The following is a 25,989-nucleotide window of genomic DNA, read 5'->3' as shown; positions in this document are numbered from 1 at the left end:
GTATACCCTGAGAAGACATTGTTTATTAGCTAAACTGTTTACCTGTCATCCATTCCTGTAAAGCTCTTTTGGCAGAAGAATGACAAACCAATTTTTTTGTTGGTGCTTAATGTCTAGAGAGATTATTGCTAAGCCCTTGCTCTTACTTCCTATCTCTTAGTCTCTGAGCGATGTGTGGCAACACAAACCTTTTTTAATTTATTGATGTCCCAGTTCTTCTGAGTGTTCGAACACTGAGTGCAATTGTTAGTTCAGATAAAGTTTTCTTTAGCACTTTATCAAAGCGATTCCCACACATGTATGCATATATGTATTCAAAAAGTATCAGTACTTCATTGGTAGCATTGTGTCTGATCAGGCAGATGGCATCCTTGAAAACGCAAGGATACCAGGAAAGCAACTGAGTAAAGAATTAATGTAATTAGTCCTTCCAGTAAGCTCTAGAAGATAAATCCCTTTTAACCTCTGTTATAAGAACATGTGCTGTGTCAAAGCCTTGGGTTGTTAGTCTTTCAAAACGAGCTCCTACATCTGCTGTGGCATAGAGCAAAAGTAATTTAGTTAATTAGTAAATGTATGATGTCATCGTCCTCACAATAAAGCCATTTTTGGTTTCCAGCTTTTCCGACAGACCTGGTTCTTACCTGGTTTCTGCACATAGCAGAAGGAGATAGTAAGTAGACTGCAGGTGGAGTGTTATAATACTCTCTGTATAAACACCCTGCTAGAAGAAAAGTAGCTTAACAGGGAGACATTTTAAGCATTTCTCTCTCTGATGAGATAGTCATTTCAGAGAGTCTCTTTTCATGTTTACGGCCGTTCAGAAACGTAGTCTTCTACTCATTCCAGCTCATTCCACAGGGTTTCTTCCACCTCATTCTGCTACATGTATATATCTAGCTTCTAATATTATCACCCAGTCAAGTGGTCAGTATTGGCTTCTACTTTGGGGCAATGGGAAGAGCTCTTTTTATTAATAATAATAATAATTTTATTAAGTTTTCAGTTTTACATTTCAAAATAAACATTTTACAAACTTTAAAGGATCCAGTGACTTTCCTTCTTCTCCTTCCATGGTTCATTTTACATATCATACATTCCTGAATATTTTACTATAACCATTCAAATCAGTTTTCCACTTTAGCATCAACCACAAATTATTTATTCTGTTGAATTTATCTTAGTGCTGCCTGCGTTTTCAGTTGTATACTGTCTCCCAGCTGTATAGAGTCTCCCAGACGCTATACCAATTTTTCCTAAGAATGCGGTTCATGAAACTTTTATAGATTTTAGCCTTCCCATACCAAAGACATGCATGCCAGCCGAATTTTAAATTATGACCTTCTAAATCTAAAATGTCTGCATTGTCCAATACAATCCATTCTTTTGACCAACACAAACAAGCTGCCTCATAATGCAATTGCTAATCTGGCCTCCTCTTTCTTTTGTATCTATCAGAATTTTATATTTGATTCTTAGCCTTTTTCCCTGCCAGATGAATTTAGAAATATATTTTTTCCATTCCTTGAAGCAGTTTGAATTATTTACAATCGGGATTGATTGGAATAAAAACAGTATTTTAGGGAGTATATTCATTTAAATGGCTGAAATTCTACCTAAGAGGGAGTTTCATTCTCCCCTATATCTCCAACTCTTTCTTAGCCTTTCCCCACAATTTAATATAATTATTTTCCAATAGGTTGAGCTTTCTTACTGTCAGCCAAATTCCCACATACTTTTTTTGCCTATTTTTAAACCAGACATCCTTTCTAAAAAAAATTTTTGACTGCTCATCCATGTATTTAACCAAAATTTTGTTTTAAATGAGTTTATTTTGAAACCCACCACTTCTCCAAACCTTTTAATTTCTTCTAATGCTTTGGGAACGTTCTCCAAAGGTTGTTCCAGGGTCAATACCACAGCCCCCACAACACGTCAGTAAATGCCCTTAATTTATAGACTCTGTGTCCCACCTCAGTACCTTTAATTTCCCGATTTCACCTTATATTCTGAAGCAGTATTTCTAATGTTATAATAAACAAAAGTGGAGATAAGGGATAGCCTTGTCTCTATTTGGCATTTGTCTGAAAGAATATTGTTTACTAATATATTTGCAGATTGATCGGTATAGATTGCTTTCATTCCTGCTAGGAAAGAATAACCTATTTCCATTTTCTCTAAAACCTTAATCATAAATGACCATGAAATATTGTCAAAAGCTTTCTCCACATCTAGGAAGATTAATGTAGCCCGTTTTTCTTTTTTTTACTTTCAGGTACTCTATTAAATTGATTATATTTCTTATATTGTCTTTCATTTGTTGGCCTGGTAAAAATCCACACTGGTCTCTGTGGACTGAGTCAGTCAGTGTCCTTTTCAATCTATAAACCAAGATTGTAGCAAATAGTTTGTAGTCACAATTCAGTAATGAAATAGGTCTATAATTTTTTGTCTTTGTTAAGTCTTGTTTGGGGATCAGTTCTGTTTATGGTGTCCTTAAGTGGTTCTGTAAGTGCTTCCTAAAACTTTTTATAATAAATTGCAAGACGTCCACCTGGCCCAGGTGCTTTTCCCATCTTCATTTGGTTTATTGCCATTTGCAATTCCGATATCTATATGGGTGCATTCAAAATTTGCTGATTTCCCTTAGATACTCAGGATATATTACAATTACCTTAATAAGAGTCCATTATCTTAAAGTCCTCCTTCTCACAATGATATAATGAAGTATATTTTAAAAATGCTTGTCTTATCTCTTTTGGGCTAGTCAAATGCTTATCCTCATCTACAACATTATTTATGGTCCTATTCTTCCGTTCTTTCTTGAGTTGCCATGCTAACAGTTAACCCGGTTTATTAGCAAATTCAAAAAAATTCTGTTTCATTAATTCGCCGTATTTTTCGCTCCATAAGACGCACCTTTTTCCTCCTAAAAAGTAAGGGGAAATGTCTGTGCGTCTCATGGAGCGAATGTGTGGTCGATCGCTGGCTCCCTTTCCGGCCCCGGCCCCTTGCCCAGGCCTCCATTGTTGAATGTTCTGCAGATGGAGGCTGTTTGTTTCCCCAGCGACATGTGACTGGCTGATTAAATTATCTGTCTGGAAACTGTAGAAATGGCTCCCTTTCCTTTCCTAAAGAAGCTGCAGACCTGTGAGCTGATCCCCCAAAAACGGGGCTTTCCCCCTTTCCTCCTCTAAAAACTAGGTGCATCTTATGGTCAGGTGTGTCTGATGGAGCAAAAAATACGGCACTTTTCATCTCTTGATTAGCTGACATTGAAAATTGTGCTGCAATAGCTAAAGAGCTCTTAATGCCACCAACAACGATAAAAGTTGGGCTGAATCTTTGTACTAGCCAAACTGTAGGGATTACTTTTGGATCAGTTGTGATGGATATGAACTTAGTTGATTCTTCAGGTTAGTCAGCATCTAGTCGCTTAGACCTGGCCTACATATGTGACAAAATGAGCTGGTAAAATCCTGAAGTGAAGTGTACTATTCCAGATGTCAGGAGCTTATCAAATTTTTGAATGCTCTCCAAGTAACAAAAGGCCTCCCAGCAAATAGAAACTGGCATAACAGGGAGTGAGTTGAGCCACAGCTTATCTCCGTGATATTTTAATTCTTTCTTCCAGTGTATGTGTGTGCACGTTGGGCCAGTCACTATCTCTTAGCATAACCTATAAATGGAATAAATAAATAATAAATAATACCTATCTATATGTTTCAGAAATACGACACGCATCTCTATGGACTGAGTGGTACAGTCCACTCTAGCACTTCATTTTCTGCTGGAAATAGGGAGTTTGTCGAAAGACCTCCCAAATTTCGACAAAGTCAAGCTGATAAAGGCTGGGTAACACGTCCCATAAAATGCTTAGCTTTGACCTCTAAACATTTTAGCAAAATTTATTTCCCTATGTCTCCAAGTATAAAACTGCATATGTAAACAGAGACTCTTGTATTTCATCAATAACCACCAATGATATTTGATCAGCATATTTTGTTTGAAAAAATCTTGAGCTGATTCTCTAAAATTTGGAAGTGTTCTTGCTTTTTTTCAGATCTTATCAAAAAACTAACACAGCAATCGTTTGGCAAAAACCCTGGTGATTATCAAAAGGTAACTCTTTCATGTGTATTTATTATGGTTTGCATATGACTGTTTGTCTGTTATTTGTGGAGCTGATTTTTTTAACAAAAACAACAGAGCACAGTATGTTAACTTTGCCACATCTGCTTCTTGTTTATCTTTTAAATAGTTAGTTTCCAGATGCAAGTGTGTCAAAACTGCATGATAAGGTTTTCACAAATGTTTCATTTTGTTTAGCTTCTGCATCAAATATTTTCCAAGAAGATTTTGGGGGATATTTTTGATCAGTGTAAATAGAAACTCTTGCTTCCTTTGCATAGGGTTTTCTGTGACATTTCATCTGAACGGCTGATTAAGATACTGATGAGTAAAGATTTTTAGGCAAACCAAAATGTATGAACCCGTTAGTATTTCCCTTCGTGGCGTAGATTTTATTTATGCAGCCCATGTCTTCCAGTTCTGGAGACTGGATATTAAGCATCTGATATTGGCCCATATCTTGTTCCTCATTGCATTATCATATCCAGAAGACACACACTACACACTGCACTTCCCATTTTAAAATAACTACTCCTTTTCAGGGAGCATCTTCCAAGTAGGGGGGAGGGGTGTGTGCCATAGGCACAGGCAAAGGTAGAATGAACTTCACTGAATGACTTTCGAACTGTATTTCTTGATTATACATTCAGGAAGGGTAGACGACTGTCTTTGAAAGACAGCTTGCCCACTACTTCCAATCTTTCCCTGTGATTATAGGCTACTGGGTGTGTTCTCGAGTGCATGCTCAGTTCATGAAGGGTGACAGTGAGGTTCAAAGCTGGCTGTGCCCTCTAAAACCTATTCCTGCATTCTTTGCAATATGCAGAGTTGGAATGGAAGACTGCAGAAAGTGTTCCCTAAAGGCAGAAATCTTGAAAACCCACTGGCGTAAATTTATTTAAAAGATTAGTTGATTCTAACTTGGTGATTGGAATAAGTGCTGTGGGTTTATGCACCTCCTTCAGTTTCTGGTTTGTAGGCAGTCTTTAGCTAGCAAACCATTGTTTGTTCAATTTTGCCTTCGCAGCAAACTATGGTTATCTCACATGGCGGTAGGGAGGGGAGGTGCAAACAGAGGTGATTCTGATTGCTAAACCATGGTTTTTGATTGGCACAGTGACTTCTGAACTGAACCAGTCCTTTTACCTTTTCAAAGAGCATTTAAGTGCTTGTTTTGGGTGAAATGCTACCTGTAATTTTGGAAGCCCACAGCTGTGGATGTCTTCACCCATTCTGACTAATCAGAACATAGTAATTATGGCTGCAGAAAGGCATGGTCATGAGCAGTGGCTGCAGCCTGCAAACCTTTGAGGGCTTTTTTGTTATTTTGGAAAGAAGGTGACTCGAATTGTGTCATGCAAAACAAAGAGAGAAAATCACTTGATAAACTTAATAATGCTGGTTGTATCAATCACGGCATCATTCAGGTGCTTTTAACCATCAGTGTTGGAGTCAGTAAATCATGGGCTCCTTTTGAAAAGTTTTGTAGGTAGGAAATAGTAATAGTTGTGATTCCTTCAGGTTGCCGTATTTAAAAAAGTATAAACCAGGAGCTTCTTAAAAAACAAAAATGCAAAAAAAGGTGAACTTTCAAATGACTTGCCAGGACAAAGCACCACCTTTTGGAAATCCCCACTGGACGTCAATTCCACCTTTGAAATCCCGGTAATGTCCGGATATATGGCAGACCTAGATTTCACCTTCTTTTGACAGTCTATCTCCTGATTGCTCAAATTGCATTGGGGTTTGCACAACTGGCCAGTAGCAAGCAGTGCAGTGGGACAGAGAGGCTTACCTGACCTCCAGGCAAATCAGTTGCTGCTGCTTACCATGCAAGGTGGTGGGCAGGCTGACGCAGTATCAACATGCCATCAGGAACACCAGATTGGCCCTGCTGCTGTGTTTGCAACACGCTGACCACTGGCTTGCCACTGCCTCTCCCAGTAAGCAGCAGTGGCTTACCTGCTTGAAAGTCAAGTAAGAATCTCTGTCCCATTACAGTGTATGCTGCTGCAAATAGCTATAATATACTTGTCTCGTGTGTGGTTGTGCTTTGTGGAAAAGAAACCATTATTGAAAGTTTCCCAATATCCAGGCTTGAGACAGACTTCAGAAATTTGTAAAAGCCTGCATTAAATGATAAGTGAGCTTGTGAAGTCATTGAATTCTCCCAAGCTTGGATAAATAAATAGAGGAGGAAAGTTTGTCTCTTTGCTCCTTCTTTTTTCCTGATGCACTGGGTTTCAGTGCTGTGTGGTTTAAAACTCAAGGAATCATGGAAGAGCAACATCAATCCTAGTGTCCAGGCTTCGTGCCCTGGTGCACTATTCCAGAGACAGAAGGGGACAAATCACCCTTTGTGCCTTCATCACTACCACCACGGCTGGGAAGGGAAGGGGGAGATTTTCCCAAGCCAGACAATAGGGTCAAACACAAAAGATGCCCTTGATAAAGAGTGACTTTCTCAGAACATCAAGACCTGTGCACATGTGCTCTTGTGTGTGTGTAGCATGCTGTTTGCACAGCTGAACATCACCCTCACTTCAAATTCTGACTCTTCCTCCTACTTAACACCTCTCCTCATGCAAGGTGATTCCTTCCCTGGTTTGAGGCAAACAGCACTTTGCTGCTCCATTTGCCCAGCTGCTTCGATTAAATACCACAGGGAACTCAATTCCCTAGATAAGGTTGTTCAGTTTTAAAGGTGGTAAACAACACGTCTTACATAACCATGTTTATTCAGAAGCAAGTCCTGTTGAATTCAGTGGGACCTACTCTCAGATAAATGGGGTTAGGGTTGCAGACTTAAGTGTAACATTCTCCAGGGTGTAAAAATAAATAAATTCCACCACTTTTGTGATGGAAAACAGTAGTCCAAACAGTAATAGAAATGAGTTGTTTTGTAGTGTTCAAGTCAGAGGAATTGGGAAGAAAATGCCAGCTATTCTGCATCTGGCCCTCTTTGACAGAACACAAAGTGCAAATTGAATACAATTAAGTAAAAGCCATGAAAATCCTAAACCATTTGATTTTGCAAAATTGGCAAGATGCCTCTGGAACTACACTGCATCATGGTTTTGTGTGTGAATACCTGATGTGCTAAACTGCTTACTGACCTTGTGCATTGTTTTTTACTTTGATGGGCATCGTAAACATTATCTTTGGGTGCTTAATTTATTGCTCACCTGCATTCTTTTTATGCATGCTGCCTCCGCATCATATATACTTTCCATCTGCCTTGACTTCCACAGCCAGAAAATGTTGTCCTCACCCTTCAGGTAAAACCTTTTATTGTTTCCAATGCACACTTTGTTTGGAAAAAATATATATTCTCAACTAGTGTTGCCATATTTCAAAAAGTAAAATTCCTGACACCTGCAAGTGTTGAGCTTTTTCTAGGAGACCACCAAAATTTTTTTGGGGGGGACAAACCCAAATTGTTGAGCTTTTGGGGGAAAACCTACCCTCCCAATAGTGATTTTAAGCTTTTGGGACTTTTTCTGCTGCTTTTTCCATCGTGATGCCAGACATTTCACCAATTCGGCAAAATTCCCCCCGACGCCATTTTTAGATCTGAAAACCAGGAGATGTCAGGAATTTTCCTGACGTATGGCAAGCCTATCTTAACTAACATGTAACCTCTTCTGATCATGGGTTCTAACGTTTAAGGTGGAGTATTTTCAGAATTGTTAATTTGGTTAGTTGATATATTTTGTTGTGGTTTTCGAAAGGAACCTAACATTCCCATTTCCCGCTATCTAACAAAAATCGTTAACTCTCCTTGTTACTGTAATTAGGTCACTGGTATAAATGGCCATGTGTTGCAGTTGTTTGCACTTAGAGCTATTTTCATTGAGGAAATGGGGGAATCTGAAGCAGATTCACTGAGAGTAGAACTGGAGCATGAGTAAATGTAGCTGGTGGGAAACTGGCTTGCAACCAGCCCTGGAGGAAGGTGTCCGACTGCTCTTCTCCCTCTGTGCTTTTAATAGGCGGGCACTCACAAATGTGCAATAGCAGTGGGAGAGAAGCCAGCTAATCTACAAAACAAAAACATTTTCCAAGTTGGTAAATGAAAGTGATTCACATAATAGTCACGAGGACAATGCACTGCCCAGCTGGCATCAAAAATCAAGGAAGGGTCTTCAGAACATGCAAGTCTCCTGCTAGATCAAAGGGTTGTCTAGACCAGGGGTCAGCAAACTTTTTCAGCAGGGGGCCGGTCCACTGTCCCTCAGACCTTGTGGGGGGCCAGACTATATTTTGAAAAATATATATACTGTATGAACGAATTCCTATGCCCCACAAATAACCCAGAGATGCATTTTCAATAAAAGGACACATTCTACTCATTTAAAAACATGCTGATTCCTGGACCGTCGTTGGCCAGATATAGACTGTAAAGGGGCCCTTTAAAGTGAGTTCCAAAGCTTCCCTCTTCAAAGGTCAGATTGACGTGCTTCAGAAAGTTGCACAGGCAGTAAAACTAGGCTTAGTTAGATTGGTGAAAAGTCCTAAATTATTGGTATAGGAACTCAAGAGTGGCCTGTGAGAGCCATGTAGTGTGAGCTTGGAGCAACCAGCTCAGACCTCCTCACATGCTGAGCTTGTCAGGTAGACTGAATGTTGAAAAAATAAGCTTGATTGCCCATTTCCTCCCAAGGCCAGGGGAAGTGACCTCACTAAACCGGGCAGAACAGCTTACTCTATGGTATGAGCTCATTCATGCATTATTTAGATTTCAACATGTTAGTTATATGAGGTTGGTTATCTTACAAATTGTATAGTGCTGTCATAGCTGGCAGCAAACAATGTCTAGCCCCTTTCATAAAGCTACTAAGGCAGAGGTCACCATCACGTCTTCCACTTGCGAATTCCTCAAGCTAATTGCATTGTGTGAAGTTTATTCCCTTCTGACCTTAAGATGAGCTTCTTCTGTGACCCCAAGTTCTTCCCAGGCATTCTTAATTATGTGTGCAAGAAGTGCACACCAGTGCTTGGCTTCAAGACATCCAGCTACCTTTCCTCATGGTTGCATTTCTATTTGTAGGGATATTTCCATTCCTAGTGCTTAAACTGCAGTACTCTTGAGTTCCTATTTCTGTCTCTTACTTGGAAATCCCTTCACGCACTGCTGAGCTGTACTAGTGTGGCTCTTGCTACCTCTACAGTTGCTTTCATGCTGTTTTAGGTTATTTCTAAAAGTGCTGATCTGGATCCTGTATTTACATACCACATAAGCAGTGTACCTCTAAAGGCAGGTAAATGCCAAAGAACGAGCCATGTGGGTGGATCCATTTACACCTGAACTGATGTGGGGGGAAACTGCAGAGGCAGCAACACCCATGCTGGCTTAGGTTTATGTTGAAGTACATTATTGCAATTGTGTGGAATGTCAGAAAACAGCCTAGAGTGTTTTCAGTGTGCAGTTCTGCTCTGCAGCGCTTTCCCTTTCTGGAGCTAATTTACCCTTAACATTTTAATAATTAACTCCTCAATCACATGCATCCATGTGAGGTTGCTTCAGAGGAAACAAGCTTGAAGGAGCAAGGGAATGTTCACAAGTATGAAATAAACCAGCCCTATGTCTTGCATTGGGACATGGGTGGCGCTGTGGGTTAAACCACAGAGCCTAGGATTTGCCGATCAGAAGGTCGGTGGTTCGAATCCCTGCGATGGGGTAAGCTCCCATTGCTCTGTCCCAGCTAGCAGTTCGAAAGCACGTCAAAGTGCAAGTAGATAAATAGGTACCGCTCCGGCAGGAAGGTAAACGGCGTTTCCATGCGCTGCTCTGACTAAGCCAGAAGCAGCTTAGTCATGCTGGCCACATGACGCCGGCTCCCTTGGCCAATAAAGCGAGCTGAGCGCCACAACCCCAGAGTTGGCCACAACTGGACCTAATGGTCAGAGGTCCCTTTACGTTTCCCTTTTTATGTCTTGCATTGGTCCTCATAACCTGGGGAGGGTTGCTGACTCGGATCGTCAATGGTCAAGGATGGCACCGTAGTGTGTCTTGCTACAACTAGCAGAAACAGAATAAATTAGGCAAAATAAGAGAAGTTGTGTTAACTTGAGTAGAATCATAGAGTTGAAAGGGACCCAAGCATCATCTACTCCAACCTCAGCTAAAGCACCCATGACAGATGGACATCCAACCTCTGTTTAAAAACTTGCAAAACTCAGGGGGCGTTTTTTAGTGCAGAAAGTACATAGTCTTGTATCAGTCAAGAAAGCCTTTAGGCATGACTCCCTTTGAGAACTGTTGGTTTAATGTAGGATTTTCCAGACTGTGTCCCTTTTTGCAGCGCTACAGTGTGCACTACGAGAACTCCTAACTAACACAGACGACTTTTCAAAGTGTATTTTAGGGGGGACGGGACGGGACACATAGTGCAGCGGTGTCCTTCCTGGCCTCCAAATTAGAACTGCCAGCTCGCTTCTTTCTTGGACTAACAAATGTATTGTTCTTATCATTTTCCAGAACAATGGGAAGGATTCTTCTTTGCAACTCCAGGATATCCTAGTTAATAATTTTCTAGTACCCCATGTTCCAGTTTGTACAGTTGCAGCTCAAGGATGGGATTATGCTGCTGCTAGACTTTTCCTGCCCCTCTCCTCTGTAGTGTGGGCTGCATCCGGGAATGTGCATCATTCATCCCTTGGGATGATGTCAGTTCCTTTAGCTGAGAAAGCCGGATCAATACTGCACAGTGCCTCTCCAATTGGGCAAAAGTTGTACAGTGGTGCCCCGCAAGACGAATGCCTCGCAAGACGGAAAACTCGCTAGACGAAAGAGTTTTCCGTTTTGGAGGTGCTTCGCAAAACGAATTTCCTATGGGCTTGCTTCGCAAGACGAAAATGTCTTGCGAGTTCCTGCTGGTTTTTTTTCTTCCCCCCCCCTTTTTCTAAGCCGCTAAGCCGCTTATCAGCTGATCTGATCAGCAGATAAGCCGCTAAAAGCCGCTAATAGCGCTAATCCGCTAATCCTTCAATGGGCTTGCTTCGCAAGACGAAAAAACCGCTAGACGAAGAGAATCACAGAACAGATTCTTTTCGTCTTGCGAGGCACCATTGTACTTCCATCCAGCGTGCTGACTTAGTTAGTCAGCCCCTTTCATCGCACAATTCTTTTCCTCCAGCATGTAGTCTGAGTTCGGTTTTGAAACTATGTCTGTAATGTGAATCTCAGTTATAATATATCTGCTTTTGCTATTGTTTCTGTCCGCATTGCAGGCAGTTTACTATGAGATCGGTTTTATAGTCTCTGCTGCTCTGGGAGTGCTGTTTGTTCTGTTGCTGCCTCTGGTGGGGCTCTGCTTCTGCATGTGCCGTTGCTGTGAGAACTGTGGTGGGGAGATGCACCAAAGACAGAAGAAAAATGCAGACTGTCAGAGGGGCTGCTTTGCTACAGTACTTTTCGTTGCCGCTTTAATCATCAGGCAAGTATAGCCAAGCTGCTCACAGTGTGAATTTTGCTTTGCCATATAAGCAAGGTGGGTTAAGTCTGGTTTATTATTTATGGAGTTTTTATTGGGCTGGGAATAATGTGCGCAAGTTTAAGGGAGATAAAAGTCACTAATTAAAAGGGAGCCGCTCTGTTTGATGCCCACAGGCTGACTGCATAACTATACTGAAAGATCTGGAGCCAAGCTACAGGATCAGCAGGCCCATTGGATGTGTTTAGTTGTTAGAATGTACCACTTTGTACTAATGATAGTTGAGGATATAGAATATTGTTACAAAAGCCACCACCCCCCACTCTCTGCCAGATTCCAGGGGGTTCCAGGCACTCACCCAGGGTCTGTGTTCCTTTGGAGAACTGAGACACGGCAGAGACTGTCATGCTTTAAGAAATATGGTTTATTCACCTGTTTACACCTTCAGTCTGCATGGAGGGAATTCAGATCTTACAGCATGGTCATTTCAAAACGAGCTTGTCTCCCACAACAGTGAAGCCCTGGAGTCCAAGCCATCTTGGAGTCCCAGCGAGCCTTCAGCCAGCCTGCCCAAGATGGATCCCATTCTTTCTTCTTCCCAGAACACCTTATTGAAAAACTCCCTTTTCCTGTCATCTCACACCCAGTTACCCTGGCCCCATCAGTCTCCCCAGGCCAAAGGATTCTTCTCAGATGGCCCATCAACAAGATTTGCCAGCCAGACTGGTTTGCATAAGTCAGCCCTGGGATTCCTTGTCTGACACAGCTCTGGAGTTTGTACTTTCATCCATATCCCAATTAATCAAAATCCTACAGTTTATTAATTTCCAGGGTTTAGTGGGGTCCCCCTAAAATCTATCTTTTAATGCATTCCCACTCTGCAATAGCAAAACTAGCATTGCCAAGGAAAAGGTTCTAGGATAGCTCATGTTGTTTTTGTAGGATTTGAATGTGAGGAGCCGGTAATTCAGTCAGTCCCCCAGGTGAAGCCTACAGTGTACAATACAGAAGAGAATAACATCGTGTGAGACTGCTGACCATACAGCTTCACTCTATGATTATTGTTCTGGAACTGAGCGCGCAAGGCCTTTGCCATTTTTTTAATAAGAACTGCCTGTGCTAGCTTTTTCACTGCAAAATCAATGTATCATACCTGCATCAATTTTAATTTTGTATGTGCTTTCTTGAACAAAAGGCTGCTTCCGTTTTCATTCTGAATGTATCCGTTTTGTTGCTGAGGACGGGCAATGCGAAACTTGATCCTGCTTTTTCCTTATGAGCTAGAAGCGGTCGGAACCCCTGGCCCCTTCATGACTAGACTGTACTCTCTAACATAACAAAGCATGTTTCCCAGTGTGGGCAGCACAGCCTAACTTAGCAATATATAGCACTTTATGGTTGATGGAGCTGACTCAGGATTCCAGAATTAAACCCTGGTTTGAACTTTCCGTCACCTTGAGTCATGTGGGCAGAAAGTAGATTGTGGTCCACAGGTGACCCACAGGCCATATTATTTTGGTTCACCTAGCATCCTGTTCAGTGCTGGACTTAAGGTGATGAACCAAACTGTTTACCAGTTTTTGGGTAATGGTCTTAACTCATTTCTGAGCCAGTCCAATAGGAACCAAGGATAGCCTGTCTCTAAAGGAAATGAGCAGCTCTGGTCATTTTGTCTCTTAACACAATTGATTCCCATTAACCTCTGTGGGCTACCTCTGTCCAGGGCTGCAGTCGGGAACATTCCTAAAATGTCCTCTGTTCTTGTCCTTTCATTCACCAGAGTTTTGGAAACAGATATCAAGGGTTATGCACGTATATGCACACAATCCTCAACATTTTGTCTAATTGTAGCTTTTTGTTTTCACCTAAAAGAAGCAAGTGGTTTCCATTATCTTGTACGGAAGAGAATAAAGGGTACATTTGTGGTTGCAAGGACCCATGGAAAAGGGGTCTTTCCAATTGTAGCCCCATAGTCTGCTGTCTTTGAGTGAGTAAACACACATGTAGGAGCCTTTAGCTTCTGGTGGAAGAGAGACAGAACCCTTGAACATTAAGCAGGCTTTTCTAAAATATTTTGTTCCCCTTCCACGAGGGCAATTGTTGCCAGAAAAGAGGCTTCTGGGTATGTCTTTCCTTCTGAATCCTGCCCTTGTGCTGATTGTGGGAATGTTCAGGATGTCAGGAGAGGATATATTATTTATTAATATCCTTCCTAACTTGCACTAGCAAGTTCCTTTATGGAGCAGAGTTGCATTCCCCTTCTTACATGCACAGCAGATAGCTGGTTGCAGGCTCGTGTGAGCCTCTCATTATTACACAGTTCAATCTGTCTCAGATTGAATTGTACGTTCCTGGTAAATTCCCTTGAATCCCTCTTAAAATAATAAAGTCACCACAATCTTATCCAAAGTCCATAAAAGAAGTTTACTCACATCAGTTCACAGTTGGATTCCTGAAGGCAGACTTAGTTAGAAATATGTACATGTGGATCTACCTCATATGGGGGAATAATGCCAGTGCTTCTGCTAGCTGAGAGCTAGCAGAGCAGTCCTAGCTAAAAGCTGGTCAAACAAAGAAAGAAGTCAAAAAAGAGGGACGTGTGCTGCGTGACTCAGCCTTTTGTAACCTGGACAGGTAAAGTCACGCCCACTTTCTATCACATGCAAAAGGAAGGATGCTCCACCCAGGAGGAACAGGAAGTTTTGACTGGCTGGACCAAACATGTTTTCTCTAGCATTACAAGGAATGTTGTACTTGACTTCCTCTCATGGATCACATCCCACACGGATTTGGGGCAGAGGCAGGATTTCTGTCTCTCTCCACCCCCCACCCCCCCAGTAATTGGCACTTGGGTCGCCATACCAGAGTATGTGCGCCCACCACCTCTTTGCTGAACATGTACTGTATATGGAAACATTTTATATATTTAATGAAATCTTCTGCTTGTGCATGGGCCAGTTGGCTTCTCAAAGTGTGATGGGAAAGCAAGGTCTAGTCATCTCTTTATTAAGGAATGTTAAGCAAAAGTTTGCTTTTCATATCACCAAACATGAAGGAGAACTCGGTTTAATAGTCTTCATAAATGTGATCAGTGGGGTGACTGGTTTTCCTCGTTTTTGTAAAGTGTTTTTCCCACTCTGTTGGAGAGGCTCAAAATGAGAAATTATCAAAGTTTTGCAAACAGAAAACCTTCATGGTGCATTGAGCTACTGACCTTTTTGTAGTGTGAGCACAAAGACCGAAACAATCGCCTCCAAAGAACATAGTTGTTACTGTAATTCTAGCCATGTGAATTGGAAATACACTTTTCGTCTGACTGTCCATTGTGAAATGTTTTCCTTTTTAGAGGCAGCCAAGAATAGATAATAACCCCCAGTACAGACTGTGCAAGCAGCGAAACTGGAAAGCATTGCTTACCCTTGTAGGTGTCCAGTTCTGTGCCCAAGTCTCTGCCTTCTGCCAAATCATCTTGAGATAGTGGCATCCGCAGAGCACAGCCCCACATAAGAGTCTTTGCTGAATCTTACCAAAGTCTATCTATTGCACCATCATTTCCAGCTATTAGAAGCCCACAAGTTGGATAGGAGGTTACATGAAACACTGTGAGGCAGGTCTAAGCAGCTGCTGCCACGCAAGCCAATTGGACAGCTTTAAAAAAAATAAAATCCTGGGCTAATCCGTGGGCTTTAGTTCATAGCAAGTTGTACCCTGTTAGATTTAAAGTACATATGAGAAGCTACAAAATCATGTCAAGGCTTTTTCCAGAGGTGACTTCTTTTTGCAACTCTAGATCAGAACGTAAGAGATGTCTTCATCCCCATCCTGCCAGGCTATATCAGAGAGAGGGATAAGCTGTTCATTTTCTTGTAACCCTTGACCTATGGACACAATTTCTCCACTCACCTGAAGATGGGAGGAATCGTCGTGATTAAAAATAAATGGGTTGAGTTGGCCTAAGGGCACAGGCTTCTCTGCTATTCTGTACCTTGAGGGCTTACAAAGGAATTATTAAGCTGAATTTGTGGACCACTACAAGTCCATATTTTAAGTCCCTATGTCCTTAAAAAAAAAGCTTACTTATTCCGGATAGCAAATAATCGAACATTTTCCACTAATTTTGTTGCTGTTTATATATAGCTTTCAAGCTTTCCATTTGAGTGAATGCTTTAGTGTGTGCCCAGATTGTGACAAAATACATCATGGAAAACAATTTTGCAAAATCTGGTTGAATATATCTGGATATGTGCATGTTGAGCCCATGTTGTGACAGATCCCTTGAGAAGTGGCAGTTCATGTTGACTTAGCACAATGAGAGCTGTTACGAGAATCATGGCAACTTCCCAGTTGTCTTAACATCCTCTTTTAGTTTGCTAGTCTTTAGCCTATGCATTTTTGGGAACAGGAAATATAGACATATGTCTGACAAGTTGAAGTTAAAACTATTCTGGTTAAATAATTGGCACGAATGTCCAGTTAACTCTGTCCCAGCTACTTCTCTGACCCACATAATGGTTAACAATGGATTGTGTCTTGGAAGTTTGAATGTGCATTTTTATCTTCTTCATCAGATATTGTTCTTTTTGTAGATGTTAATAGTTTTACTCTGATTTGAAACTAGAACTATTTGGCGACAGTAAAGTAAAATCTTCGCTTTCCCTCCCCTTCTACACATAGTATTGGTGTGCTTTTTGCTTATGCTGCTAACCAGCACCTCACAAGTCAAGTCAGAGGAGCAAGGAAGCTGGTGAACAGTAATTTCAAAGACCTGAGGATTTTCCTGAATGAGACACCTGGGGTAAAGTGATACTCTTTTCATTATAGCAGTTAAGAAAGAAAGTGGGCACAGCGGTAATGCACATAGCAAAATTGCAGATTTCAGACATTATATCAAACAGTGGTTTGTGCTCTCGGTATGGTAGAACCCAAGCCACCATGAGTCGGTTTGCAAGTAACACCAAGCCAAACAATTCCTTAGTGTGACTGTGCAAATGTATGGGCTCCCAGAAATGAACGTGTTTGTTTTTCTCCCCCTCCTGGTTCGGCTGCTAGTGCTCTTTTGTGAGCCAAGTCATGGTTTGGCTTAGTGTTCTGTCCAAGAACAAACCTCATTTTTGTTCCCTATCCAAGAACAAACCTTATTTTTGACAGAGGGCCTTCTCGGTAGTGGCACCCACCCTGTGGAACACCCTCCCTTCAGATGTGAAGGAAATAAGCAGCTATCCTATCTTTAAAAGACATCTGAAGGCAGCCCTGTTCAGGGAAGTTTTTAATATTTAACGCTGTACTGTTTTTAACACTTGATTGGGAGCCGCCCAGAGTGGCTGGGGAAACTCAGCCAGATGGGTGGGGTATAAATTAATAATAATAATAATAATAATAATAATAATAATAATAATAATAATAATAATTTACAACTCGCAAAAGGGCCTGGGGGAATGTGTGGGTTGGCTCCACCCTCCTGATGCTGCTGCACAAACTGACAGCACCCCCAAGCCAACACGTGATTGGCTGAGTCAGAAAGGTGTACCACTTCGTTCCATCATGAGGATGGGAGCCTGACCAGTCTTTCACAGAATGAAGGTCACCCTCCTTCAGACAGAGCTTGGGACCATTTCTGGTGTCCACAGCATCATCAAAGGGGTTGAGTTCACCCTTTACATTCCAGAGGAAGCTTTGCCAGCAAACACCAGATGCAGAAAAAATATCAAGCTTTTATTTACCTTTCTAAAAGATTGTATATGCCCACGGCAACTGGAAAACCAATACAGCTTGTTTTGGGCTATGTTGTTTTGGGCTATGTTGGGCATAGCTGTCAACTGTCCCTTATTTGGCAGGAAAGTCCCTTATCCCAGCGCTCTGTCCCGCTGCTGTCCCTTATTGATGATGTCCCTTAAATTTCCTGGGTTTCAAAGGAAGCAGCTCCTCTCCCTCCCTTCCTGCCGGCCAGGGAGGAGGGAGGCTCCATCTGTGTTGCTCGGCTGCGTTGCTCACCGAATAAGGAGTCTAAGAACGACTGGGGGGTGGAGCTTGCATGCCTTGTGCTGATCAAATCGGCCACGTTGCCTGGGGACTTGCCTTTGCTCAGCGCTTCCCAGCGGAGAGGTGACGTTGGTTTTCCTTGCTGCATCCCCTTTGCTGGGTTGCTGCGCTGTGGGAACCACCGCTTGAGGCTTCATTTGGCTGCTGGCTGGGCTTTCTGCCTTTGGCTCGGAGGGGCTCAGAAGCTGAACATACCTGTGCTCCGAAAATCCCTTATTTTGGCTGCTGAGCCCTTATTTTCGAGGCTGCTGCTCCCTTATTTTCAAATCTGTAAGTTGACAGCTATGATGTTGGATAGAACTATATAGTTAATTGAAGCTTACTGTATAAAGCAGTTATTCTTGGATTTGTTTTAGGTTGCAGAATTCATTTCCAAGAAAGCCACTCAACAGAATAATCAAGGCTGTCTAATTAGTACATACATTAGAGAACACCTTGTCCCAAAATGGAATAAACTGTAGAAAGGAGCTTGCTGCTGATATGTATTGGGGTGTTCTTCTATATGTATAAAAAGTAACATTTAAACTATTAATTATTTTATCTTGCAGCAAATTGACTATTTGGTGAGTCAGTATGACACTACCAAGAAGAAAGCACTTTCTGACCTTAATAGTAAGTATAATCAACAGCATTTCATTGGAGTACATAAAACTTTCCTTAGGGAAACCACTGTTCTCTCAATCTCAGCTCACCTGCATGAAATTTGGAAACATTACAGCTGAAATACATCATATAAATTCTAAATACAATTTATAATAACCAAGAAAATACTGAAGTATTAAAATAGCAGGTTTATGTGTTAACAGAATGAACCTAGGTTTTTACCAAGATCTGAAACAAACTTGTGGTTGTAAGTGGATTATATTAAACACCAAAAAAAATTATTTGGGTAATATCCAGCGAAGTTACCTGGAGTAAACCCATTGAAAATACATTGGATGTAAAGTTACTTGAGTCCATTGATTCCTGTCAGTCTATTCCGCCTATGACTAACATTGAATATCACCCTTTATAATGAAACAACATTAGCATTGCTTTGCTCCAGTCGTTCTCAGTTTCAGCTAGAAAAGTAAATTCTTATCTGCTTTTTAAAGAAGGGATTCTGTGTGTGTTCCTTAGGGAATTCTCTAGCACAGCATGAAAGTCATACCTGAGCTCTTGGAATGGAGCGTATGCATGGATATTTTTCATGTGAGATAACAAGCAGGAGAGAACCACTAGCTACTGTAATTTTTATCATTTATTAGAATTTAGAATGCAAAACCTTGCCATTTTTATATGAGCATATTCAAGGTGACTTGCAAGCATTTAAAAAAACACCTATTAAAATAAACAACAATAAAACCGTTGGGATAAAAGCAGCAAAAACTGCTAAAAACAAGTAAAGAGATTTTTTTAAACCATTAAAAGCACAGGGCAAACGGGTTAACTCTGACTGATGCCAGGTAAACATCTTTAGGGAGGGAGTTTGGGTTATATACCATGGACAAGAGCCTCATAGTTTGCACATTGCAGGATGAAACAGTGGTTCTCCAAATAAAGGCATTCTTCCCTAAAGTGGAACATGCAATTGCCGGAGGAGAAATGAGATCTCCCCCAAATTTCAAGGTGGCAAAGACTTCAGGACAGGGAGGCGGCATCTGTCTTTATTCCTTTTGATCTTCATGATCTCAGACCTAAAAATAGGGTGGCCATGAGCAACTGAACTGCCATGCTTCAATAAACATGAGGTCTGTTCGTACAGTTTCTCTTTAGAGCAAAGGCTCTTTTGGACATAACACTAAAAGGAAAATTTACCTTTGCAACCTACTGTTGCTTTAAGGTCCTAATGATGGGAGTACTGGCAGTTGGCGTATTCTAGGTGGGTCATTTTAGCTTAGGAAGTCTCTTCAGAAAGAGGAGGAAGAAATGCTTTTCAATGGTTTCTATCTCAAAAAGCATGAGGACGATACTTTGGTCAAACTAATGTTAGCAGCTTCGAGAACACTGTCCAGCCATCTTGTCCTCTGTCATCCCCTTCTCCTTGTGCCCTCCATCTTTCCCAACATCAGGGTCTTTTCCAGGGAGTCTTCTCTTCTCATGAGGTGGCCAAAATATTGGAACCTCAGCTTCAGGATCTGTCCTTCCAGTGAGCACTCAGGGCTGATTTCCTTCAGAATGGATAGGTTTGTTCTTCTTGCAGTCCATGGGAGTCTCAAGAGTCTCCTCCAGCACCATCATTCAAAAGCATCAATTCTTCGGCGATCAGCCTTCTTTATGGTCCAGCTCTCACTTAGACAATACTAAGGCAGCCAATACTCAACTGTCCTTCAACTGCAAATTGTGTCATGGTTACAAATAGCACTGCAACTTTTAAATCCAGTGCAATCAAATGACAGCACTCTTCCTGTTTCCAGTTTTTATTCTTCAATTTTTATGGGGGGGGGAGGAATATAAAAGATACCAGCTCTATGCAGTGTAAAATGTGCTAGTCCAGTCCACTAGCATTTAATCATTGCATGCCATGTTGGTGATGCCCGTGGTGATCACACAAGGTCCCCGGACGTTTCACCGTCTATTAATCCCTGTGCCACCACTTTATTTCTCGCTGCCACCACCCAGGCCCTACCTGGTACAATACTGAGTCCAGCCAGGGTTAAATTGGAACATAAACCTTTGTTTATTTATTGCAGTTTAACAAGCCTGTGGTTTCATAAACAGTATCAGTCAATTACATTCATGGGGTGCCTATCCAGACTAATAACTTCTGCTACCTGCTCTCACTTACTAAACCACCTCTCAGATATTTACTTGTCCCCCTAGCCCCTAACTGTTCCTGACTCAGCCTATTTCACTACACTAACTCAACCTACCCACAAACTCTATCCCAATTCACTTCCACTCCAACCAACCTCCCAACGAACTCTTCCACGAACTCCCCCCAGAGCTGGTTTTATAGTCCCTCTGACTCCACCCCCCTGGGTCCTGATTGGGTAACCTGTTTAACTATTTCACCTCCAGCACTCTCATGTTAATGTCACAATGCCCAACTGTATCAAGCAGCCATTTAGATCGGATTATTTCTCCCTGTGCCCTTTTCTAACAGATGTTGGGCCATTGCTTGGCAGAAGAGTCCAAGAGCAGCTGGCAAAGGAGGTGCGCCCTGCGCTCGATGGAGCCCTAACCATGGCAGGAGGTAAGCAGACCGCTGTCATTGCCAATCTACTTGTCCACTTCATACGTTCTGATGGGAGCTCCTGCAATACGGCCGGGATCAACTCATTTCACGCTCTCGGGCTCCCAAGTTGGTTGAATGGCAGCCCCTATGCAGCTTGGACTGCACGCACTTTGAAATATTTCTTTATGTGTTCGTAATGTAGTCCCTTTGGATTAAAAATCCACAAGGTGGTCATTTATTGATTTTAATAAATTAAACTTTTAGGAGTGTGTGGCTGCTTAACCTTGCCTCACCTTTTCCCCGAATGGGATTCTGGAGGTGTGACTGTCACATCATGGGTTAAACCAGGGGTAGGCAACCTAAGGCCAGGGGGCCGGATCTGGCCCAATTGCCTTCTCAGTCCAGCCCACAGACGGTCCGGGAATCAGCGTGTTTTTACATGAGTAGAATGTGTGCTTTTATTTTAAATGCATCTCTGGGTTATTTGTGGGGCATAGGAATTCGTTCATTCCCCCCCAAAAAATATACCGTATTTTTTGCTCTATAAGACTCACTTTTTCCCTCCTAAAAAGTAAGGGGAAATGTGTGTGCGTCTTATGGAGCGAATGCAGGCTGCGCAGCTATCCCAGAAGCCAGAACAGCAAGAGGGATTGCTGCTTTCAATGCGCAGCGATCCCTCTTGCTGTTCTGTCTTCTGAGATTCAGAATATTTTTTTTCTTGTTTTCCTCCTCCAAAAACTAGGTGCGTCTTGTGGTCTGGTGCGTCTTATAGAGCAAAAAATACGGTAGTCCAGCCCACCACATGGTCTGAGGGATGTAGACCAGCCCACGGATAAAAAAGGTTGCTGACCCCTGGGTTAAACCCAGTGCTTTCCCCCCCCCCAAAAAAAATGTTTAGGGGTACTCTCATTTTGACTCAAGAAAATCACCATTTTATAGTTCAAATCTGGAAAAGTATATACAGTAAATGGACAAAAGTACAGAGATTCACAAAATGTTTAGAGGTACGCATACCCCTGCGTCTCCCCCCCCCAGAAAAAAGCATTGGGTAAACCGTTCTGAAACCTCTGGGTTTAGGGTGGTATATAAATTCAAATAACAATAACACTAATGGCAGTTTTGGGGTAGGTGGAGGAAAAGTTAGGGCTGGGCGATATCTGGTTTTCAACATTGCCATTTATCACCAGCTAAACATTGCCATATATTGATATATCACAATGTCTGAAATAAGGATGGAGCTATGAAGAGGCATTGGCTGGCTTCACAGTTTTTCCCACATCGTCATATCACAATACAGACTTCAAAATGGTTTTGGACAATACGCTTTCAAGGTGTTTGGAGGCTTATGTTCCGAGACCTGGTTCTTCTGCCAAAAACATAGTTCCAGACATGGTCTGTAGTAGTAGTAATAATAATAATAATAATAATAATAATAATAATAATAATAATAATAATAATAATGATATTTATTATTTATACCCCGCCCATCTGCCTGGGTTTCCCCAGCCACTCTGGGTGGCTTCCAACAAAATATTAAAATACAATACTCCTTCAGATATTAAAAGCTTCCCTAAACAGGGCTGCCTTCAGATTTCTTCTAAAAGTCTGGTAGTTGTTTTTCTCTTTGACATCTGGTGGGAGGGTGTTCCACAGGGCGGGTGCCACTACCGAGAAGGCCCTCTGCCTGGTTCTCTGTAACTTGGCTTCTTGCAGTGAGGGAACCGCCAGAAGGCCCTCGGCGTTGGACCTCAGTGTCCGGGCAGAACGCTGAGGGTGGAGACGCTCCTTCAGGTATACTGGATCAAGGCTGTAATTAGACTCTATTCTGTATGGAGGTAATGTCCTGGTACAAGATACCTTAAATGGTTTTGTGTCAATGGAGAGGCATCTCTTTCTCTCTATGATTATTATTATTTTGCTGTGTGTTGGCAACTGTGTTTGCATACCTCACCAAAACCTTTTCTCATCCTCCGCTCTTTGCTTTATTTCTCTGTTTGTCTTGAAGTCAAAGTGGAAAGGGCCATTAAAGGTAAAATATCACAAATGACTCGTGTTAAATGTCTTCCTTCCTTAATCCCCCTTGTGCAGTTTGTTTCGTTGTCATCTTTCTTTTTTGTTCAACCCTTTATTGTTTTGGCTCCATAAGAGAGATCCCAAAAGCAAAGGCTAACCAGTTATCAGCTGCAAACTGTAGCTAATATACTCTGGGAAATAACTCTGATCTGGAGTAAGCAGGCTGTGGATTGAAGCTATAGGACTTGTAGTCTGTGGGTAATAACTTGTACACCAGAGCTTTCCAAACTGTGTGTTGCGACACTGGAAAGAGGTTAGTTTAACCTCTGATTTGCTGGTAAAACTGCATTACTGTGTCGCAAAATGATGCATGCCATTAATGTGAAAAGTTTGGAAAGTTATGTTGTACAGATACAGTCGTACCTTGGTTTTTGAACAGCTTAGTTCTCGAACATTTTGGCTCTTGAACGCCACAACCCCAGAAGTGTTCCACTTTGCGAACTATTTTTGGAAGCTGAACGTCTGACGGGGCTTCCGTTTCTTCCAATTGGCTGCAGGAGCTTCCCGCAGCCAATCAGAAGCCACGCTTTGGCTTCCGAATGTTTTGGAAGTCGAATGGACTTCCAAAATGGATTCTGTTCAGCTTCCAAGGTACGACTGTATATGAATAATGGGAGTAATGGCAAGCTAGCTAGAGTTCACAGGCAAGGGCACTGGTTTTGTTTCTCTTGCAGTAGGCAAGTTGGGTTTTGGCTGGCAATAAATTGGATGAACAGGAATGGGAGGAAAAACATTTTTAGGGTAACAAAAAATGGGGGGATGTTGTTTCTCTTCTTCGTGTTTTCCCCGGTGCAGACAATAGTTGACACTTAACAATGGTTGATGGCAATCGTGGCTTCTTCCTGCTTTAACCCTGATTAATATTGTGAAATGTCCAGTGAAACCATTTATTTTTGGATGAATCCCAGGGGGCATGCAAAGGAAGTGAGACTTGCCTGTCACTTTGCAGCCAGAGAGGCTAGAATGCTGGTTAACACAACCACAGTTTATAAACACACTTCAAACCATTGTTTCATGTGATCAGTTGTTAATTATGGATTAGACATGGATATAAAGGGGTTGTTCATGTTTCTGATTCCAATAAACGTAGTTTGTAATAATATGTTTATTTCAGTGGAAGTAGATATTGCAGCTTGTTTGGCATCTAGAGGCTCCTGAACTTGTTCCACTGACCTTGAAAAGAGCTTGCTTGGCCCCACTTAGCAAGCAACCAAGAAGCAGAAAACTGCAGGGAAAGTTTACTTGCCAGCTGACAAATTCAGGAGCGGGTCTTGAGGCTGCAGTCCACCATCCCTTACTCGCTTTGTAAATGGCCATCCCGGAGAAACTGGTGCTAACTGGGGCTCTAGTAATAGAACACGATTAGAGGACTTTGGTAACAAATGTGGCTTGCGAATTTCAAGCTCTCCTTCCAGAACTGTGTTGTTCTCTTAATTGTAGTATTGGTACCTTGATCTGGCAGTAGTCCTTTCTGTGTAGCTAGATGATGCACAAAGCTGGTGTCTAAGCCATGTGGTAGGGTTGCCATATCTTGGAGAGCAAAAAAGAGGACAGCCTGAGTCGGGGGGAAAGATGTGCAGGTGTGAGGAGCCTCTTCATCTGGGTGCCTCTTTCCCCAGCTCGGGCTGGCAGCAGCTGTAGCATGCAGAGAAGCCCCAGCCCAAGCTGCCCAAGCCTGAGCCCACCCCCCAAATTAAAAAAACACCCTGTACATTTCCTTTAAAATGTACAAATCCACCCGGATTGGAATGTTGCCCCCCCCCAAAGAAGACATGTCCAGGTTTTCCCGGACGTATGGCCACCCTACCATATGGCTAAAGTTCTTGGGTGTTTTTTTGTTTTGTTTTGTTTTGCATTCAATCATCGCAGCTATTCGAGAAACAAAGGAGGCTCTGGAGAACGTGAGCGTGTCTGTGGAGGTCTTGCAGGAGGGCACGGAGAAGCTGCATGCCAACCTGACAGATGTTAAAGAGCACCTGATCAACACACTCGGGGATTCGGCTTGCACAGCTGCCCAGGCAGCATCCACCTGCAACGTCATCAGGAATTCCTTAGATCAGCTAAACATCAATGCCAACTTCAGCAAGGTAAGGGCGATATTCCATCAGCATTCCACCAGTTCTTCTCAGCGGCCTAATTCTCACTCGGAAGCCAGCCTTTTTTCTGGCCATTGAATGACTGAATGAATTTGCACATCACCCTTTGTCTGAAGTTCTCGGCATCAAAAAAAACACACAAAAAAATAAACACAAAATGCTTAGTAAAAAATTGGAGCAACAACAAAACAATCGCACCTCCCAGAAACACATTTAAAAGGCCATAGAATGTCAATCAGCCAAAGGCCAGGCTATGGAGAAACATTTTCACCTGGTGCCTAAAGATGTACAGTGATGCCTCGCAAGACGAAATTAATTCGTTCTGTGACTTTTTTCGTCTTGCGATTTTTTTCATCTTGCGAAGCACAGTTTCCCAAAGTCTTCAAAATCACCAAAGTCTTCAAAAACCTCAGAAAGGCTACCACACCACGTGCTATGAGTTGCTCCTCGAAGTCACCCTGGGTATTAACGGTTTTAAGAAAAAGGAAACAAACTTGCAAGACGTTTTTGTTTTTCGTCTTGCGAAGCAAGCCCATAGGGAAATTCGTCTTGCGAAGCAACTCAAAAAACGAAAAACTCTTTCGTCTTGCGCGTTTTTCGTCTTGCGAGGCATTCGTCTTGCGAGGTACCACTGTATAATGGAGGCATTGGGCAAGAGAGAGACTTCCATGAAGAAGGGCTTCTGATGATGATTACAGAGTCCAGGTCAGTTCACTCAGTCTATTCAGACTGAAGGTAGGGCCCCATGTGACCAAGCACCTTTCCAGACAAAAATCCTCATTGGGACGTGGAAAGCAAGGTGCTGATGAGTAGGGGTGGTTCTCGTCTAACCTTCTCTCTGGTTTGCAAGTTTTTCCTTGACCAGAGAATGTTTTTTATGTGCAGGAAAACTCATGTGAGCCCCTATTTGCAGTCTGATGTGGTACACCCCAGAAATGGGTTTACCATGTCAGTGAGACCTAGGCCAGCATAAAAAAGGTAAAGGAGCTCTGACCGTTAAGTCCAGTTGTGAACGACTCTGGGGTTGTGGTGCTCATCTCACTTTACTGGCTGAGGG

At 42.2% G+C, this 25,989-nt stretch overlaps 1 protein-coding gene across 8 annotated transcripts in view; it reads left to right on the top strand.

The window, feature by feature from the left end:
• The window catches only part of PROM1 (prominin 1), a 243,472-nt gene that overhangs the window by 181,165 nt on the left and 36,318 nt on the right, over positions 1 to 25,989 (top strand). For 6 of the 8 annotated variants that reach the window (XM_081207634.1, XM_081207635.1, XM_081207636.1 and 3 more), the window contains 7 exons: positions 4,064 to 4,122; positions 7,383 to 7,409; positions 11,365 to 11,570; positions 16,242 to 16,362; positions 18,155 to 18,218; positions 20,692 to 20,781; positions 24,706 to 24,923. In XM_081207634.1, the coding sequence (XP_081063760.1) occupies positions 4,064 to 4,122; positions 7,383 to 7,409; positions 11,365 to 11,570; positions 16,242 to 16,362; positions 18,155 to 18,218; positions 20,692 to 20,781; positions 24,706 to 24,923 (785 nt within the window). The remainder of the gene's footprint in view (positions 1 to 4,063; positions 4,123 to 7,382; positions 7,410 to 11,364; positions 11,571 to 16,241; positions 16,363 to 18,154; positions 18,219 to 20,691; positions 20,782 to 24,705; positions 24,924 to 25,989) is intronic. The other 2 variants (XM_081207638.1, XM_081207637.1) reach the window with 1 other exon arrangement.

The sequence above is a fragment of the Podarcis bocagei genome, assembly GCF_964188305.1.
Source record: "Podarcis bocagei genome assembly, chromosome: 9".
In the NCBI taxonomy this organism is placed as follows: domain Eukaryota; kingdom Metazoa; phylum Chordata; class Lepidosauria; order Squamata; family Lacertidae; genus Podarcis; species Podarcis bocagei.
This window is presented reverse-complemented; position numbering and strand designations above follow the sequence as displayed.